This window comes from Parus major, chromosome Z, assembly GCF_001522545.3.
Source record: "Parus major isolate Abel chromosome Z, Parus_major1.1, whole genome shotgun sequence".
Taxonomy (NCBI): Eukaryota; Metazoa; Chordata; class Aves; order Passeriformes; family Paridae; genus Parus; species Parus major.
This window is the reverse complement of record NC_031799.1, coordinates 11,312,202-11,333,419: the sequence shown is the minus strand read 5'-3', so window position 1 is coordinate 11,333,419 and position 21,218 is coordinate 11,312,202. Positions and strand designations below refer to the sequence as shown.

The 21,218-nt window shown below is 37.5% G+C and overlaps 1 protein-coding gene across 4 annotated transcripts in view; it reads left to right on the top strand.

Annotated features, from left to right (window-relative positions):
• Positions 1–21,218, top strand: part of CPLANE1 (ciliogenesis and planar polarity effector 1) — a 57,855-nt gene that overhangs the window by 12,406 nt on the left and 24,231 nt on the right. For 3 of the 4 annotated variants that reach the window (XM_015653607.3, XM_015653610.3, XM_015653605.3), the window contains exons 13-30: positions 1,700–1,884; positions 2,736–2,816; positions 3,479–3,643; positions 4,364–4,537; positions 7,401–7,629; positions 7,869–8,002; positions 9,566–9,783; positions 10,044–10,208; positions 11,235–11,373; positions 11,720–11,829; positions 12,965–13,126; positions 13,295–13,403; positions 13,756–14,065; positions 14,512–15,439; positions 16,620–16,783; positions 17,747–17,880; positions 18,377–18,459; positions 19,288–19,356. In XM_015653607.3, coding sequence (XP_015509093.1) covers positions 1,700–1,884; positions 2,736–2,816; positions 3,479–3,643; positions 4,364–4,537; positions 7,401–7,629; positions 7,869–8,002; positions 9,566–9,783; positions 10,044–10,208; positions 11,235–11,373; positions 11,720–11,829; positions 12,965–13,126; positions 13,295–13,403; positions 13,756–14,065; positions 14,512–15,439; positions 16,620–16,783; positions 17,747–17,880; positions 18,377–18,459; positions 19,288–19,356 — 3,559 coding nt within the window. The remainder of the gene's footprint in view (positions 1–1,699; positions 1,885–2,735; positions 2,817–3,478; positions 3,644–4,363; positions 4,538–7,400; positions 7,630–7,868; positions 8,003–9,565; positions 9,784–10,043; positions 10,209–11,234; positions 11,374–11,719; positions 11,830–12,964; positions 13,127–13,294; positions 13,404–13,755; positions 14,066–14,511; positions 15,440–16,619; positions 16,784–17,746; positions 17,881–18,376; positions 18,460–19,287; positions 19,357–21,218) is intronic. The other variant, XM_015653608.3, reaches the window with a different exon arrangement.

Genomic DNA, 21,218 nt, shown 5'->3' with positions numbered 1-21,218 from the left:
GGGGTAGAGTGGCTAGAAAGCTGCCCAGCAGAAAAGGACCTGGGGAAGATGGTCAACAGCAGCTGTACATGAGCCAGTGTGGGCCCAGGTGGCCAAAAAAGGCCAATGGAATCCTGGCAGCAGGACTAGAGAAGTGACTGTTCTGTTCCTGGCACTGGTGAGGTAGCACATCAAGTCCTGTGTCCAACTCTGGTCCACACACTATCTGAAAGGGTTGTCAATCATTGGACCTGGCTGCCTGGGGAAGTGGGCTGAATCTCCATTCCTGTAGGTATTTAAAAGATATGTAGCTGTGGTATTTAGGGACATGGTTTAGAAGTGGGCTTGGCAATGTTAATGGTTGGACACAGTGATCTTATAAGTATTTTCCAACCTAAGTGGTTCTGTATGATGGAACAAAAATTGTAAGAGATAGAAGTGTAATGAAATACCCTTTTGGCTTTTTTCCTGCCTTTTACTCAATGAAAAGGCATGATAAACAGTTAAAACATACAGACTAAGACTCAGACCTATAGTTGAATATACTATGGTTATGGTGACTAAACTATCACTGTAAATCAGTTTGGAGATGGATTGACAGCTGACACCAGGCCTGGTAGTGCAGCATCAATCCAGATATTGAAACTTTAGATGCTTTAACTGTCTCTTGTGCATTTCCTAGTTGCAAACTCTATGGATCAGGAGTCTGCTCATATGCAGTATATCAACGGTGTCAATTTAGTCAGCAAAGTTTTTATTCATTATGGTTGTGGTGTCTTAGAGCAATAAGAAAAATCCATTTGTGGAAACTTACTAAACTGTCAGACCTATTTCTTCCATACCCATAAACTTGACTGAAGTGTGCTGTCCAACTTTTGGGAAATTGTGCTGTTATCACTGGAGTATTTCTGTGCTGCAAAACTCCAGTGAATCAAAGTGTGTTATTCACATGAGCAGGCTTCTTCTTTCCAGACATTTAGAACCTAAGTAGCATTATAATTTATGAATTAATTCCTACTACACTGAAATGTACTTCTACAATAATCTTTAAATATACTACCTTCACTGGAAATCTGATATGCAGGTTTCAGTTGTCTCAGAGAAGACAATCCATATTTTTGATTAATTGTGCTCCAGGTGCTGAGCACTGTGCGGGTGACTGACTCAATGTGTTAATTATGAATGCAGTACTTCGAGTTACAGATTGTTGCAGTTTTATGCAAGCTTTTTCAAGTCTATAACAACATGTATTGATTGTTAAGCTTACTGTGTATCTGAGCTGGTACATCTAACACGACTGTGCTAGGCAACAGGAAGTTGCCTGTCCTAAAACCACACTCTGCGATCTTGTTTTCTTGTCTTTGCTTTTCCGTGTTATGCTTTAATTGTTGTTTAATCAGTCTTGTTATTAAGATACTAATACCTGTTCTGAGGTTTCTCTGAGATTATTTCATTTCCCTGTTGTTCAGCTAACAAGGGGATTAATTTTGGGGGTGCTGAGGTTCTTAAAGTAGATTGCTGTACTTAGGCAAATACAGAAGAATTAATGTTTGTTAGTCAAAAATGAGGCAAATTTTTTCCCCTCACTGAAATCAAGAAAGTAGCTGATACAACTTAATTTTCAGGTGCATCATGCAAAATAAAAGAATGTAGGAAATTGATGTAAGCAACTCTGTTAATTCTTGCTTAATTTCATAATATTATACTTCTTGAAATACAGGTTGACTGTACTATGGCAACTATTGTATAAGAAAGTGGTTTGGTATCAGGTGCAGCTGAAAAGGAAAATGAACAAGAATGAGGAAGAGGCTTCTGTTGTCTCATTGCTTTTAAGTCATATTCAAGCAACCATCCAGTCTTCAGGAATGACATTAGAACAACATCTGAAGATTAATTCTATATCTGGTTAGTAAAAGTGTTAATTGTAAACTGGGAAAATTAGGTCCAACTTAACAATCAGTAATTGACTACTAGATTTTTAAAAAGGGAACATTAGGACTTCTCTTAAAATTCATAATTCTGTCTTAAATATTTCATGTCCTGGTATTAGAACAATTCTGTCTGTAGATTGTATTATAATCTTTAGAGTTTATTAAACTAAATAAAAAGGCTGAATTAACTTCAGTTTGCTTTGAGTTGTGTCCTAAAGAATCTGAATGAAAGATTTAAATTCTGATCTCCTGTGTTGTTTCTTCTGAAGTAAATGGGCGTCACAATGTATCTCTTACTGGATTTTTGTGTAAAAAGCTAGTTCACTCCATATGAATATTGTAGACAGGAGCTTGTTGAATGTAGCTGGCTTCAACTAAACATCTAAATTAGTGTAACCTAAGGTACTTGGTAATCTAACATATTTATTTTCCAAGTTGTAGCCTAATTTCTCACATTTTATTGTCCTGTATTTTACCTTCCTTTTGACTTCTACACTGCTCAGCTCAGCTTCCCATTTATGTCTTCCTTCACAATGCCATATTCTTGATCTCTCTCCCTTAAATGACAATTCTTACTCCTCTTTCTAGAGCACTCCATATAATACATTAGCTCCTCCTGGAGGAGAGCTCATACATTACCTGTCCTTGAAAGGAGTATTCAAAGACATCTTCTCTCTTAATTGTGAGAATAGAAGTTTACTGGGGGGGTCACATACTTCATTCTGCTTTCAGTAAATCTTTGATGCTGGAATAAGAGCATATGTATTAGTAAATATAAAACTAACTATGTAGAGCTTTTAATTTGTCAATATGTGACTTTTGTAGGTGAGGAGCAGTTCCTTTTAGGCTCATACACAGAATCTGTGGATATTTGGAAAAGATCTCTTTGTGAACTCAAGACAAAAGGTAAGGGATAAAATCTTAGAGAGTGGAGGGGTAAGTTGTATAATCATTTTGCATTTGTGACTCTGTTTGCCCTTCAAAAAGAGGCAGGGAAAACAGATGAACAAAAATCAACTTCTTTAGTAGCTGTAAAAGTAAAATAATTAGTATTTGGAAAGTAGCAAAATAAAACTTGTTTCAGGAGGTTTTGTAAGAGTTGATTTGAAACAGATATGCTAGACTCTCTTTCCAGACATCATATGTTCTGCTGATTATTAGAATGAGGAATACTTCATTGAGGAAAAAAATTCGGGATATTAGAGGCTTGGCGGATGTCTAAGCAACTCCACTGTGGTTCAGGCATTCTTTCTTTGAAGTGTAGTCTTCCTTAAGCTCTCCTGTCTGTCTGTGACTTAACAGTTATGGCATAGTATTGTTTTGAAAACTGCCATATCTCTAGAAATAAAGATGTTGTGGATGAACATTAACTTACTAGGGACTTAGAGGCTTTATAGAAGGATCATATTTTAAAGTAACTGCTCCTGATTTCTACTCATCAAAGTGTGTTGTTTAAGGAGATGTGTTTCTGGAGAGGAAAGAACTGGTACTTTCACTTGCTGCATCTGTTTTTTGTGTTTGTTTCTCTTCCACTTGGACTTCTACCTTTTTTTAATATTTTAAAACAGGAGGAAAAAGAGCATATTTTCTTCAGCGTAGATACTGTCTTGCAATATTGTTTTGTCACCTGTATCAGTATAACCTGTGTGAAGCTCAGGGACTCTGTGATCATCTGGTAAGAGAGATTTTGAGGCGATCACGGCTCTCCACAAGTCAGATGGAAAATTTTTCTGGTATGTTACATTGCCTAAAAGTGTGATAAGGTATGCTGGCACTGTTTGAATAACCTAGTGTCTCTAATTTCTGTGCCTTCACATGCACACCTGACAGCTTTAGACACTTTCCGCTTTATACTGTTTTCAATGACTTTTTCTGATCCTCAGATGATATTTATGCTGCACTTGTTGGAATATATGTTTAGACAACTCTCATTGTCTACTAGTCACCTGCTAAATATTTTTAGACTCAAATGTTCTCCAAGATAAACTTTGAATAAGAAAAATATGGGGGAAATTATGAGATTCGATTTTATATTAATTAAACTTTTTTTATGAGACAATATGAAAAAATAGCAGATTTTAGTTTGGTCATCAGTCCTAATTTGACAGTGGGATGTTTTTGCAGATGCTTGTAAATTTTTTTTTTTACAAAATCTAAGTCTGAAATCTGAATTTCTTAGTTTCCACAAGCATTTTTTTGATTCAATGCAGGTCTAAATTTAGATACTAAAGTCCATCTCCAGTGATTAAAAACCTAGTATAAAAGTATTCTCATATTAGTATAATGTGTAATTATGTAAAAGCTTAGGCTCTGTAAGTTCTGCAAGCTTGTCAAGGAACTATGTAAGTTTGCTTGTTTTAAAAAATTGTTTTATAACCTGTGATTAAATAATTTTAGCATTCACATTTAAAATATTTTTTCTCATAATGTTATAATTTTATTTTCTTTTTCAGATATCAAATATTTTCAGCATGAACTATGGATAGTAACCAGCATTCATACTGACACTGCCATGGCTGTGATTCGATCCATGGCACGATTCATGGCTGCTTATTTCACAAAGCAGCTGCTCTATATCTTTCCCCCTCACAGTGTTGACATCCTTCATCCACTACACATCAAACAAGGTATTTCCTGTACAAGCAGTTCTAGTTGCTTAAATCTTACCATTTTTTTCACATGTATCAATGATGTCTGTTATACTTTAGCTTGATGATCAAGTTAGCTTTTCAGTAGAGTTAGGAGACAGGAAAAGAAAAACCATAAAGATGTCACAAAAAAGTGTAGCTGGTACAATTTTTGTTCCAACAAATAGGCTCATTTAGGTTGGAAAATACCTGTAAGATCACTGTGTCCAACCATTAACATTGCCAAGCCCATCACAAAACCATGTTCCTAAACACCACAGCTAGACATCTTTTAAATACCTACAGCAATGGAGATTCAGCCCACTTCCCCAGGCAGCCAGGTCCAATGCTTGACAACCCTTGTAGAGAAGTCGTTTTTCCTGATATCCAGTCTAAACCTCCTCTAGTACAACTTGAAGCTATTTCCTCTTCTATCACTTGGCACTTGGGAGAAAAGATGGATCCCAACCTGGCTACAGCCTGCCTGCCTTCAAGGAGTTGTAGTGATTAAAGTCTCCTCCGAGCCTCTTCTCCAGCCTAAACATCCCCAGCTCCCTCAGCTGTTCCTTGCAGGAGTTGTGCTCCAGACCCTTCCCCAGCCTTGTTGCCCTTCTCTGGACTCACTCCAGCCCCTCAATGTCTTTCTTGTACTGAGAGGCCCTGAACTGACCAAAGCATTCTGTACTGCTGAGTACAGAGGGACAATCACTACCCAAGTCCTGCTGGCCACACTATGCCTGATATAAGCCAGGATGGCCTTGGCCACCTGGGCACACACACTGGCTCATGTTCAGCCACTGTCAAGCAGCATGCCCAAATCCTTTTCTACTGGATGGCTTCCCAGGCTCTTCCCCCAGCCTGTAGTGTAGCCAGGGGTTTGTTGTGACTTAAGTGCAGACCTGACACTTGGCCTTGTTAAATACCATGCAATTGTCCTCAGTCTGTCAATGCAGAACCCTTTGCAGAGCCTTCCTGTATCCTGTCATAGAAGGAGACCAGGCTGGTCAAGCAGGACCTGCCTTTTTTGAGTTCCTGCTGTCTGGGACTGATCCTGGTTGTCCTTTACATGTCTCATGGTGACTCTCAAGATGATCCATGACTTTCCCATGCACCACAGTCAGGCTGACAGGTCTGTAGTTCTCCAAACCATTCTTTCAGCTCTTCCAGCAGATGGGTGTCCCTTTTGCCAGCCTCCAGTCAGCTGGAACCTCCCTGGTGAGCCAGGACCATGGGTAATGATGGAAGCTGGCTCAGTACATGGTAGATCCTATCCAGCCCAATTGTGTGTGTCTTAAGTGGTGTATCAGGTTGCTGACCATTTTCCCTTCAACTGGGGTCTTCATTATGTTCCCCATTCATGTCTTCTTAAAGGGCTTGTTATTCAGAAAACTGGTCTTACTATTAAAGACTGAGGAAGGGAAGCCATTAGGTATCTCAGCCTTTTTATCATACTTTGTCACAATTTTGCCTGAAGATCTGCTCTGACTGACTTTGATCCTCCCAGAAGTGAGACACCAGCAGTGCTGAAGAAGTAGTTGAATTGAATCTGTGATTTGGTGTGACCCCAGCTGAAAAGCTAGAGGAAAGCATTATTTGCTTATCTGATAGTCAGGGTCTTGGAATCTAAATCCAAATGCTTCAGATACCATATTGTCAAAGCAGGTGGAAATGCTAAGTTGCTTGGTCTTGAGCACAAGTAGTACTTGTTAGTAGTTTAAGTCCTTCTCAGCTGTTTTTCTGAGAATTACTGTTTATCACAGTGAGTGGTTTGAGAGATTCTGTTTAAAGATTTCCTTTGTTAGGAAATTTTTATTTTCAGAGCTTCTTTTTCAAATGTTTGTGGGAATAAAGATTTGTTTGGAAGCATATTAAGTACTGTACCAGTAAGTTGATGTTATAATGCCACATATTTTTTCACAATATTTACTTATTTTGATTGATGGGGTTTTCTCTAGTGTATTTGAATACATTGAGTATTTTTAATGTTTCTGTACTACAGCATGCACTGGTATCTACTTTTTTCTTCATGGTCTTTTGAATAGTTTATTTGGACAGCTTTTAAGATAAAACCTACAAAATAAAACCTTGATTTTAATACTTGATCAGGCAAAGATCAATGCATATGGTGAGACAATTGGGATAAAATTACATTGGCACAAGCTGGAGTACTGTGAATATCTCCTAAGTAATGCCATTGTCTGAGCAAAACAGAAACTGTGAGAGAAGCAAATAACTCCTTAGAATTCATGTTGATCAGCACCTCTTCAGGAGAACCAGGAAGCAAAACCTAGAAAAACAAATCTAAATCTAAACAAAGAAGGAGATACTAAATTTGTCTGAAGTTTGTCTCTCTGTACTCTCCCAAAATCAAAGAATCACAGAATATTATGTTCTGCTCTTTCTCAAAAATGCATTTTAACATTCTGTCTTCTGCAATAATCCCAGTATGTACAAACAATGTGGGTACACTAGGAAAACTCTAGGAGTTTCCATTTATCTCAGGTATACCCTCTGGTATATCCTACAGATATTAAAAAAATTTGCACATGGTCCATCAGTGAGATGAAATATTTAAAGTAAAAAAAAAAACAACAAAAAACCACAAGTTTTGCACTTGCTTTCATATCCTGCATTATTAAGCAGGAAATAGCCTGTTTTAAACACACTCTTATACCATTGTGTGAGCTGCATCTGCTGCTGCAGATATACTTCTATAGTGTACTTCTAGTAAAAGTAAATTAATAATAAAAGCAATTGCACACCGATACTAATCCACAAGGAGTGTGAACAAATGTATTGTAGATTATTGATCTGATAGCATGAGGATTTGTGTAAACTCTAAAATGTGCTTTTTGTGTCACAGACTTATCTTCTCGTGTCATTCCACTGCAACACTGTTTGGTTACCAGAGCTGTCAGGGACCAGAACCTTTCATCTGTGTGGACAGCTGAATATGCTCTTGATTTGTTCTTTATTGGTGGACTCATTCCAGAAGCTGTGTGGTTAGCACACACACTTGGGGACTGGAAGCTCTCCGTTTCAATTGCTCTGGCCTACCAGCTGTATTATCAGAACTCTGATGAGCTCTCAAGGTAAATTTACAGTTGGAGTTAGTATGCTATATTTTGTTATATAGTTATTTCCATAAAGCTTATTGTTACAAACCCTATGTATTGCCTCAGAAATTCATATTCCCAGACTCCTAGTAGGTGTAGAACTTACGGTATTATGATTAGTTATTTTGGCATAGATATTCGTTTAACAGACCTTCATCAGATTATGTATGGATATTACATTGTTATTCATGAGCAGTTTCTTGTTATACTTTCAGAATGAAAGAACCAGAATGTCACCTGCCATTAAGCTTATTACCAATGCAGACTTTTCAGGAAAAGTTACAGTCTTTGTTAGGACAGCCAGTAACTTCTGAAACTTCAGGACACATTAAACACAAGAAATTCACAGGTACTTCAAAGGAGAAATAATTGTGGTTATTTTTCATGTTATTTGACTACATATTCAGTGTTACACACTGTCTGAGAAAGAAAATTGCTTTGCCTTCTTCAGTGTGTGTATTACAGTTATAATATATTCAAGCACTTCAATTTTATGAAGGCGTGTGTTTTGGCTTTGATCATTCTAGAAATGGAATATGTTATCAATCTTGTCTTCTCATTTGTATTGTCCAAATCTTTATTTGACTATTTGACTTGATACAAACATCTTTGGAAGAAAACTGAATCTTCATTGCAATAAACAAACAAAAAATATTACTGTATTAACAGTATGGGAAGTATCATCACACTTGAAATCAGCTACAAGGAGGTGTTTGGTTTTGCCTTTTCCTTTCTGATAAAGTGGCTCCCCAGGTCCAGCAGCTAGCAAGGCTGAGACTGTATTCCCAGTAGGCATGTACACAAGCACATATACACAGCACCTATATACACGGCCACACATGAACATACCTATAACATAATATATAATATAACACACAGACCTGCTCACCATACACAAGCAGCACCAACAACGCTATCACCTTTCCCTCTCCTGTTGGTCAGGGTGAAGGTCTGCACATAGATACCTGCTTGTACAGTGTGTTTCACTCCAGTAGCTGGGCCAGTAGCAGGACCATTAGCTGAGTAGATGGCCAGCAGACCCAGTTGCTGAGTGTCACAGGTTGCTCATGTCTGTGTATGTGAGACCCCAAAGCCCCATCTCCTCTCTGTCTTCTGGTACAAACCCACTCCAAGCACTCTCCTCCCTCCGCCCCACCACACTGTTCATGCACCAGCACAGCGGCAGGCCTGGTGTATAAAGTCCTGTCAGGATACAGCAGAGAGCTGGTCTGAGCTCCTCAGTCTGTCCAAGTGCCTGACCTTTAGAGACAGATACATACTTATATACACACTGTCTTTGTGGCATATGGTCATGGCTTCCTTGGTCTCCCCCCATCTTGCTCCTAGAAGACATGAAGACACACAAGCAGGTTTATCAGTTGTGTCTCTGGCTGTTGACCAGGTCTTCACTGGTCCCTGTGGATACTGTGAGCTCCTAACTTACCTTCTGAAATTCACACTGTTAGCTAGATCAACCTGTCTTTCTTTACATTCTACAGAAAGTTTACTGGCACAATCTCTATATTTTATTCTCTTTTTGTCTGTAAGCATTTCAAGTTCTTATCAGCAGGTAAATGTACTTAATGATGAAAGAGTTGCTTTAGTCATTATTAATAGTGTACCTGTTTATGCCTTCTTGGTAACAATGATTTGCCAGCATGTTATGCCAAGCAAGTGCCTGGTGAAAAAGTTGAGTTCTCTAACTAGAAAGGTAATAGACTTCATGGTAATGGGGTAAAACTTGAAATTGGTAGTTGAATACTAGTTTTTAAATGTAGAAGATCTTACCTTACAGCAAGTAGGTAAGACCTATCATTGTAATATATGAATGCAAATTCAGACAATATAAGACCATGAAGATCCATATATTGATTCAATTAATTTATCAGTTCCTGGGGTTAATATTTTATAGATCCCATTGAAGAGGAAGATGCAGATTTTCTTTACAGTTCAATACAGGAACTACTAAAAGCAGCTGTTATGGCAGACGTTGATATTCTCTCAGAGACATTTCAGCTTTTGATGGATTCTGCGAAGGACCTTTGCAGAAAGTTTTATGGTTTGGTTCCAGTTGGGCTCTGTCTTCCAGCCCCACCATTGTACTGTCCTCAACCAGCTTCTCTCAGTGAAGTAAGTGTGTTTCTTGTGTATTTATTTGAATGTACATATGAATCTTTATGAGCTTTATTCTGGTTCCTTTGAGTGCATTTTTCTGTTTTCTTCCATATGTGCTCATTTACATAAGCAGCACAGCAGTGATGAGAAAGTACGTGTACCGCTGTGTTTTTTTCCGTAAATGATCTATGCTATAAAGAAAAAGGGATTAGGACCATTAACAACAGTTATATGTCTTTTCTCATTTTGGATTTTGTTTCTCTTTACATTTTCAGGAAGGCAGCGATGACATTCTTTTAAAAACAGAGAAAGAAGTCCGTCAGAAAGTGTCTGGAATTCTTCAGCGAATTATCTTGCTCTTCCGGGCTGCTCATTGTTCTTGCTCTGCAGCACAGTGGTATATTACACAGTTGAAGTGGGCTAGAAAAGTTATGCAGAAAGTAAGCATTTAACTTTATATTTTTAACTTGTTTATCAGTTGTAAATATTACTGATGAGCTGCAGTTGCAGGAGTCTCACCTTGTCTTTGATGTCATGTTTTGTACGTGTCACCTTCTAGTTTTACACGTCATGTTCATTTTTTAGGAAAACAGAGCTTAAAGATATAGGGTATCTAATTCATAAAGTGTTTTCTTTTGGGTGTCTTTCTGTACTTACTTGGTAACATACAAATTCATTTGTTTTCTATTGAAAGAAAAAAACAGACTTTAATTGGGAGTTATAGCTGTTAGCTGGAAATATGGTCCAAATCACTCAGGACTGAATATGTAACAGAGATCACTTCAGGTGAAAGGATCATCTTAGTGCACAGAACTTGTAAGATCTCATTTTACATTTGTGCAATTTTTTTGCATAGAAGCAAGTTTGGAATAAATAGATTTAAAGTTTTTGTGTAAAATCAGTCATTTCTTTGGTCATTGTAACATAGCTACTTAAAGAAGGTTGAGTTGGTACAGAAGGGAGTGTGCAGCTCTCCCTTCCTGCAACCCCCCTGAACCAGTATTAATTCAGTGATTGAGATCAGGAACTGGTCTGACTGGAAAGTATTGACTTCTGTTTGCATGGTCACATGCCTAATGTTGGCATGAGGAGCTGGTCAGACATAGCAGCTGAAACCGGGGGCAAATCTAGTCAGCCTTGGTGACAGCAACCTGGACTGCGTTGAATCAGTCTGGATTTTTTGATTGTGATCTTAGTTCTTCTTACGCTTTGTGTTACTCTTGTATTTCATGGTAATCATGAGTAGCATTCAAACAAAAGCGTTTTTTGTGCCATAGCCATTTGAAGGAATATTAAACATATTCCTTCAAATGAATTTTCAGAATAGTGATCTGAAAAAAATGGAAAACAAGCTTCAAGGGAGTTGTACTGATCTTGGCAGTATTCTGGTGACTGAGAGGCTGTGCATTTAGTAGTGATACTGTTTTTTATTTCTATTTTGATTGGTTTTTTACCTATTTTAATAGATTCGGATGAAAGGCTCTCTTCCTTTGCTAAGTCCATTCCCAGAGACTTTGCTTCGCTACTGCAATTTCTGCACTGTTCTCCATGGCTCTACATCTTCTGGAGCCCATAAGTTTGATGGCATTACCTGTAAAATTTTGGGTCAGTATGCAGTAAAATAAAATAATTTAGAGCTGGAAAAAAGAACACTAGTGAAAATCCACAGGTGGCAAATTAGCTCTTATTAGCTTGAAATAGTACATTGCAATGTGTCATGAACACATTTAATTTCCAGCTTTTGTGTTAGTTATCAAAACTCTTTTCCTAAAATGTGCTCTTCAAGTTTGGGGATGGGGGGGTGGGTCATGTTACAGACCTGACAGATGTGAAAGAACATGAGCACTATGTGGGACTAAGGGGCTCTAGCTCCTGAGCAATACCAAAAAATCTCAGGCTGTTATATTTAATTTATTTAAATAGAGTCTCACATCGCATGTTTGTATTGTAGGTTGGTTCCGAGAGTTCTGTGCATTATGTTGGATGTTTCATGTTCGTGAAAAATTATCTGACAGCTGTAGGCGGTACCAAACTGCAAGGGAAAATATTAATAATATCAAGGTAATTGTATTACTAATATATTGTATATACTAATATAATGTATATACTAATATATTACTAATATATTGTATATACAAATTGTATATTACTAATACAGTAGAGATACATCTTGATTTCATGAAGCTATCAGAAGAATTCTAAAGGTCTGCTCTGTATTTCTGTGAGAACTTCTGTTTGCTTAAAAGAACAAAATGAGCACAGTGTTTACAATGTAAATTATGTATTTGATGCTATGGAGTAGTGTTCTGTGCATGTGATCTCCATTTTCCTGACAGTATTTTTGTTAGGCTTTTGCTTGGTGTTTGAGTCAGAAGACCTGCCAGGAGAGCCATACCTTCTCTACTTGTTGACCTAAGAATTTGCTTTCTGGTTTGTTTTCTTCCCCATTACATGAAGATATTTTGAATATTTTCTGAATATATACAAAAAATGGGGTTTATGGTGTGCTAAATATACATGGTTGTCAGAAAAAGTAACAAAAAAAATAAAATTTAATCATGTTTTCTCTATTTACACCTTCATCAATTGATGTCAGAGGTCCAGGAAGAAAAAGAGGAAACTACTAGCATATTTGTCATGTATTCTGTAACAAGTCCAAGATTTTTCTTCACCAGGAAAACTCAGTTTCAAGATAAACAGGATGGCTCTGTTTGAAATGGTTTAATATTCTGATCTTTCTCTACTTTGTGTGACAATGACAAATGAGATAGAAAATACTTTTCAAAATAAACTGGTCCGTCTTAAAAGCCTCTTGCAAGGCTTAATTATTTTGCTCACAAGAAAGGATTCGTGATCACCTGAAGTCAAAGCAGAATTACTTATTTCACAGCTTAGGCAAACCCTCTAGTTTTAATTGTAACTGCAAACAAACTCTTCAGCAGAGTGCTAATAAAATTATTTCTGAAGCTGGTTTTAAAAAGCTCTCTTTTTTTCTCTCTTTTTTTTTTTTTTAATGTGCTTTATAGTCCATTACAACGCTGATCTGTTTCCTGCCCTCATACACTACTCTGCATGGCAGATAAGCTAGAGATTTTTATTCTTTGTGGCTAGGAGAGAAGCATTACTACATGCAATGTATGAATAATTTTGCTGAAATATATTGTTCATACAATAATGTTTCTGGTGTTTTTTGTAGGATCCGAGTAAGAACAGATATGATGCCTACATCATTGAGCATTGTCTGAATGCAGTGGAGTGGGCTTGTCGAATGCTTCCTTTCTGCAGATTTATGAATACTGAAGAATTAGTTCAAGATGTAATTTTGAGTCTGCTTGGAGAAATGCCACCAGTAAAAAAGGTAAAAGACATTAAAACTAGAATAAAAGCAATAGAGATTATGACAAGTATTTCTCCTCCCTGGAAAACCAAGTTAAATTTTAGTTAGATTTTCTCACGGTGTAATTTCTGTGTGAAAAGGCACCTACTTGTATAATAGCTACTGGAAAATACACTTTTTTCTGTGTAGGTGGCAGAGATTTTTGTGAAAGCATTTCCTAATCCTGAAGATATAAGAGTTTCACTAAGAGATAAATATCATGGACTTCAGCAGCGACTCAGACACAGTACTGTTAAAGGTAATATTCACCATTCTTCAAGAAGTTTTAAACAAGCTTTGTTTTTTATCCTAGTTACCAGCTTGTGACAATATTTTCTTTCTTACCCCATGTAAAACAATTATTGTAATTGTTAGTTGGACAGCTTTGAGTCTTGAGAGAAATTTTGTGGTTTCTTTCTGATATTTCTATACCAGTCACAGGGTATCGTGGCTTTCAAAATGTTTATGGTTCTTCAATTTATCACAGTTTCTTGTTGAATTTATAAATGGCTCTAATTTGTGTTTTTAATTGAAATACAATTCATGTCTCAATTTGAGAGACTAAACTAAACTAAAACTGAGATTGAAAACTCGTTTTTTTTTTCTTTCAGTAGGTCCTGAAAGTGAAGAAATGATGTCTGCTGTTATACAGACTGCTGAAGAAGTGAGGAAAAAGGCCTTGAGATATGTAGTAAAGAACATAGGCCTTGTAGAAATTAATATTTGGGAGCCAGTAGAAGAGGGAGCATCAGAGGATGAGAAACACAGTTATGACAGATTCTCACTAGGCACAAGTCTAAGCACAAGCACACTTACTGATTATGGGAATCCTCAGGTGTATAGTGATGCAGACACGGCAGACACACATTCTGATGCTTTGCTTACTGAAGGAACAAGAGCTCAAGCACCTTCATTCCCAAGGTATGAAAAAATGGCAGCAGAAAGCTTTTGATTTGAACTGGGGGCAGGGGGGGCAGGGGAGAGAAAACAAGAAAGAGCTGTCTCCTGCTATCAAGTAATCTCTTCACCAAGCAGGTTAAAAATTGTCACTATGGGTGATTTATCAAGCGAAGAATTACAGATTTCCCAAATCTTAGAACTGCCAATGTTATATCAGTTAGTATGAGCCTAATATATTATTGAAGTGTAAGTTACTATCAGCTATGCCTACATTCATATATATTACTGCTTAGTTTCTGTATATGGGTTTTAAATTTTATTAATTTTCCACATACACTTTGTACTAATATAAATTTGGGTTTGTTCGCTATTTTTAACTTCAGTGGAAGATAAGGAGCTAATGTTGCGTGTAATTCTTCTTAAAAAGGATTTGGGTATTAATGGTACTTACATTTATTGTCTTTCAGGGAAAATGAACTCCAACAACAAAAGGAAATAGGTAGCAAAAATACCACACACAAGATAAAAGCTCCTAACTATAAAACAAAACATAAAGACAAAGTGTGTAGGAGAGACATGCTTAATCAATGTAATTTGCCTATAGTTGGGGCATGGGAATTTGAACGTGATGATGATGAATATGTTAGATTTTTAGAACTCTTTTTGAGTTATGTTCTTGAGAGAGACCTGATAAAGTATAGTGGCCTTGGAATTCCATTTCTCAGTAGCTTTTCTGGGGCACTTCAAAAACATGAATTGAACTCTCTCTTTTTTGATATTCACACAACACTAAAACGCCGAAAAAGCAAAACTAGAAGTCAAAGTGTGTTTAGAGCAGGGTCTTGCTATACTGTCACCCTGGCATCACTTGAAAAAGTGTCTGGCTGTAATGAAAACAAAAATATTTTGGAAAAACCAACAGTTGTACACTCCGTTGGACAGACCACAGAACCTTCTGTGTGTAACCTACCAAAAGGACTTAAAGAAGGCTTATTTGGTTTAAAATACAAGTCAATATACAGAGCTCAGACTGACAGTCAAGGAGTCACTGTTCCACTAGCAAGCCAGACCTTTCCTAGCCATACTTCCTCTACCTTGCAAACTCAGGCAATTTCTAAGTATGTTTACAAAACTCTGGATGTAGCTGATATTGTACCAGCAGAAGAACTGCCTATAGAATTGATGGGCAAATTGAGCAGTATTTCAAAATTGCTGGAGTGGATGATCAGATGGTCCGACAAAAGGCTGCTCTGTGGTTCCAATAAACGAGATTCCTTAGAAGAGACTCTCCCAATGATACATGTGAAAACATCAGCAGCAGCTGTCCTTACATCTTTTTGGTTGTTAGAACAGTTATATGGAGACAGAACTCAAACAAGGAGTGAAAAATGTAAGGTAAGAAAAAGGATGGGACAAGCGTCACTGAAATGTGTGAGTTATGCCAATAAGGAAAAATCACATACATATTTTACCTCATTAAACTACCTCAGAGTTCTGTTCTCAGTAAAACATGGAATATTGATTAATAACCTTTAAGAGCTGATGAGAAAAGAGAAAAATTCCAGAAACACTGAAATTCTCTCAGAAAAAATATTTGAGTTGGAGATGAAAGTTCTCTTTGGAAGTTGAAAAGATAGGTCATTTATCCAGATACCGTGTTTTTTGCACAAATTTCTTATACAGTTGGCCACTATGTCTAGCTTTAGGCATCATCTTTGAAAAAACAGACTGCTGGAGATAGAATATGGCAAAGCAAGGCAAAGAATAAAGAAATAGTTCCTCTTGCAAGAGTTTAAGTTCATTTTTCTTTGGGCACAGTACAGATAAATTCTGACTGGAGTATTTTAACTGGTTAAAGATCGGTGAAAAATTACTAGCACTATTACAGAAATTCTGACTATATGTGTCAGGAAGGACATATAAAGGAAGACATTTACCAGAGGAATATGGTACATATTGCTTTAGTTTATACTTTAGAGACAACTGGATCACTTAGCTTCTTTAATTAATAGTACATAGATTCAGAAAGGCTTTAGGGGAAGAGGGTTGTGGGACTTTTTTTGAGAAGGCATTTCTCCAATTTCAAAAGAGTTTTTTTCCTTACTTTTGGGTCGTATTTTCTGTGTTTTGGACAAGTATTTTATTTACAACTTACAAATTCTGCTCATGCATCTAACTACAAGGTTATGTATGTCTTTTTGCCTTTTATACTGTTCTCAGTGGTAATTTGAGAGTTCTGTATTATCTGGACAAGACCAAATCTTACCCTATGTATTTGTCTTGATTATATTGTCATATATTGTCTTTGACAATCCAAACTCAGTTGACACTGAGAAATCTTTCTTGTATTTCCTTTGGATAATTCAGAGGACCATTGCTTCACTTAATGCAAAAAGGGAAAAACTCATGTCTTACAGGCAGTTGTAAATCCAGGATTTCTTGGCTCTATAATAAAGAAAAGTATATGAATTAAGTATAATCATTCTATGTGAAAGCATTGTGGTTCTTTTTAAAGTACCTGGTGTCTTTTTTTTTTTAACTAGTGATTTTTGATTTTCATTATTTCTATTAATAGCGTCCAGATGATCAATATCTGAAAGAAATTGCATCTCTATCAGAAGCCCAGTCTAGAACAGAGGAAGAATGTAGTATGGCTGAAAGCTCTTCCACAATGGCCAGTTCTCCTCTTGATATCCAGATTGTACAAGTCTATGATAATCTTTGTGAAAGTGATTTGGGGTAATTTTTTTTTTTCCCTAAGAACTCTAGTCGGTCATTTTTCCTCTCCTGAGTATCATGAAGAAATCTAATGTTGTTGTGTGTTATATACATGTTTAATGTTGTGTGAAAACTTGGGCATATTGACTACAGTTACATGAAGCAAATTAAATATTCTCCATAATCTCATATATATTAGATAGAAAATAATGTAGCTGTTGCATATTAAGTGAATTGTACATGGTTGTTTATAAACTTAGTGATGTGGAAATAGAATCTAGATTTCCAATACAATGGGTGTCATGGTTTTCTCAAAGAATTCAGATAACTTCCTCTTTCTTCAGTGTCATTTTCTTTCATTTGAGTGGTTCAGAATGTTAGTTTATTTTCCACTGGATTTGTAACCTAGCTATGTATATGTCTATATCAAAAAAATAGATGGAAAAAGCAGTAAATATTTTATTTGGTAATATATTCTACACTGTCGTGAAGAATACAGAATCCTTAACCTGAATTCCTCAGTGGCATTTCATCTTACATTGTGATAAAGAAAAAAATAAATCTCTAGTATTAGAATTTAGAGAGTGACTTATATAGATATCTAGTATTCTGAAAATAATCTTGAGTGTTTTGAGACATGATTGTACATCTTCTCTGACAATTTTCTACTTTTTAATGAATGAAGTTCCTGTGAAGGAGATAAATGTAACCTTAACAGATGATTTTGAAGACATAGCACAGTTTGTCTGGAAACAGCCCATCTGAAAGAGTGTACCATTAATGACACTAAAATATCACAGCTATGCAAAAAAAAATTAAGCTTGGTTTAAGTCATAATCAGAGAGAAAACCTAAATGAATATTGATTATATCACAACAGTGTTTATTTTACAGTTAGGCACTAGCCTGCAGTCCGAAAAAATCAGCATGCTTTAAATGAACTAGATACTTATGTTGTTAATTGTTGTCTAATCCCTATTACCAGAGCATCTGCAAAGTCAAAATATTTCCATAAGAAGGAAAGTAGTCATGGAAATAATTCTGTGCCTCATATAACTGAAGACCTGAATGAAGTGAGACCATTTGTTCAACAGGAGTTGGATGTAACATCAGAACAAGGTTTGTTTTAAATGGTATATCCTTTTAGTGTTGTCTGACATAAAGCAATAGGAGTTTTGCATGAACACAATTTTATATCCCTCCGTTTATTTAATCAAAAATTACAAATGTCTTCATTGTTCTATTGGAATTATTTTATCGAATTTGTATTATAACTGAATTATATAAAATGGTTTTATCAAGACATTCCAATGACTTTTTCACTATGTCACTATTTTTCTATAGATATAGAACAGTATGTTAACATTTTAAGAGCTGAGTATGCATAAATTATCATAATCATACCCTTTACATAAGCTGGGGATTTTTCTACCTATCTCTCTGGGTGCATGCATCAACACTAATAAGAACACAAACTGAATTTACTGAAACAGCTCTGAACTCCTCACTCCTCACTAGAGAAAAAGTGGATTATGTGACCTGCTGTTAGAAATCAGGTAACAGTACTATTATCTATGTAGTTTTCTAATTTAGAGTAATTGTGATTATTTTGTAGAGTTCTTTGAGAAGCCATATGAAACTTCTAAGAGCTCCAGTAGCTCCATCAAGATAAGACCTGTAGAACATCAAAGAGAACAGGTGAGTTACCACAGAATCGTCAGAGATCACAGAAACATTTGGGTTTGGAAGGGACCTTAAAGATCATCTCATTCCAAAACCCCTGCCATGGGCAGTGACACCTTCCACTTGACCTGATTATCCAGGGCCCCACTCAAATTGGTCTTGAACACTTTAATGGACTTTGACAGCTTCTCTGGGCAACCTATTCCAGTGCTTCATCTCCTCACAAATCCTTCGTAAAATCTAATCTAAATCCACCCTTTTTTAGACAGAAGTAATTCCCCCCTCTCCTGTTACTATGTGCTCTTGTAAAAGGTCCGTCTCCAGCTTTCCTGTAGGCTCCTTTAGGTACTGAAAGACTGCTCTGAGGTCTCCCTAGAGCTGTCTGTTCTTCATGCTGAACAACCCCAACCCTGTCAGCCTTTCCTCGTGGGAAGGGTGCTCCAGAGCCCTGAACACTCTTTGTTCTAGACTTGCTTTAGCAGGTCTGTGTCCTTCTTATATTGGGGGACACAGAGCTGAATATTCTCAGTGCTCCACTGAGTCTTCTATAGTCTTCTGTAGTGGGGAGAATTGCCTCCCTCTGTATGCTAGCCAAGCTGCTTTGGATGCAGCTCAGTATATGTTTGGCTTGGACAGTCTCTCAGTATTCTTCACCCTGTCCTTGTTTCGACCCTCTGTAAGCTTTCATTTTTGTGTTTGACTTTGTCCAGGAGCTCCTTGTTCATCCATGCAAGCCTTCTGGCATTTTTGCCTAACTTCCTCTTTTTTGGGTTGCATCCTTTCTGAGGTTGGGAGGTGATGGTTGAATATTAACCAGCTTTCTTGTGCCCTTCTTCCTTCCAGGGTGCTATCCCATGGGACTCTACCACGCAGATCCCTGAAGAGGTTAAAGTCTGCTCTCCTGAAGTGAAGGTCAGTGAGCTTTCTGTGTGCTCTCCTCACGGCCCTGAGGAGCTCAAACTCCAACATTCATGGTTGCTTCACCTAAGGCTGCCCTTGAGCTTCACATTCCCCATCAGCAGCTCCTTCTTGTTGGTCAGAATGAGGTCCACCATAGTACCTCTCCTTGCTGGCTGGTCTGTCACATGTGGAAGGAAGTTATCATCAGTGCCTTCCAGAACCTCCAGGATTGCCTGTGCCCTGCTGTGTTGTCCCTCCAACAGCTACTGGGGTTGTTGAAGTTCTCTGTGAGGACCAGGGCTTGTAAACATGAGGTTGTTCTTATCTGCATATAGAGGACCTCATCTGCTTCATCTTCCTAGTTGGGCAGTCTTTTATCAGACCTCCACTGTAATGTCACTTGTCCCTGCTCTCCCTGTAAACCTGAGACATAAACTCTTGGTGAGCTGCTCATCCATCTCCAGGCATAGCTCCGTGCACTCCAGCACTGATACAGAGGGTGACAGCCCACTCCTTGTCTCTCCTGCCTGTGCTTCCTAAAGAGCCTGCATCCACCCATTGCAACACTCCAATCATCAGAGCTGTCACACCACATGTCTGTAATGCCAGTAAGATTGTACCTGGCAGATGTGCATGTCTCCAACTCTTTTATTCCCTGTGCTATATATGCTTGCATGGAGGCCTCCAATGAGGCTGAGTTACTAGCAAGAGTAATTGTAATTCCTTTGTGCAGCTCTTCAGGTGCTCTGCTGACATGCAGTTCCTCTCAAGATACCTCTTTCTGACCCTGGCAAAAAATTGCCCCTCACCTGGCAACTTTAGTTTAAAGCCCTCTTCCCCCTTGCCAAGACTACGACTGAAGGTGCTCTTCCCCTTCTCTGGTAGATAAACCCCATCATAGCTGTTGGCTGACCTGATTCTCAAAGCAAGTCCCATGGCTGAAGAAGCCATTCCCCTGGGTGTGGCACCAGTCCTGTAACCATTTGTTGATTTGCCAGATTCAAACCCTTTCAAACCCCTTCCTTTTGCCTGGAAGGACTGACTGTGCACTCCAGAGCTGTCACTGCCACTCCCTTCTCAGCCTGCTAGTAGATGTGTCACTGGCACCTGTGTGAAACAACAGTAACAGTTAGTAGTTCACTGTACAGGACTTGGTTTTCTCTCAGAGACGTCACTGACAGGAGCCCCAGGGAAGCAGCACCTCTCTAGAGGGTGTGTCGGGTCTGCCAATGGATGCCTTGTTACCTCTCAGAAGAGAGTTGTCTCCTACTACCACCCATCAGCTTTCCATAGTTGTGCTGGTTGTAACACAGGGAGCAGGTCTGGCTGCCTTGCTCAGCTCCATCATTTCTCCTGACGCAACAGGATCTTGGAAACGTTGAATTGTTACGAATACTGTGTTCGAAGTACCCTGAATTCATCAAATATTTGATGAACTTGAGGACTGAATTGCTTAGGGTTGGTGAATCTTCTTCCTTGCTTAATAATAAAAGTAACAATTCAAAGGTAGTCAAGTGAGATCTGCTCTGAGCACTTTTGAAAATGTGTGTATGCTTTCATATATGTTTATATAGTAGATGTAATTATATATACATAAAATGGAATTTATTAAAAAAAAATCAAATATATCAAGATATTTATTTTGCTTTTGTCTGTAAACTCACTGTGGATTTATAAATGAGCCTTCATTTTTCATGCATAATTTTTGATTATAGGAATCTTTTCTTTGAAAGTGGCTAAGGGCAGGGCTATTATACTATGTATTTTGGTCTTCAGTTTTTTTAAATACATTTTACTATACTGAATCTATGGCATGTGTAAAATCCTACATTTGTTTAATTCTTCCTTGTTTGTAGATAGATTGTATATAATGG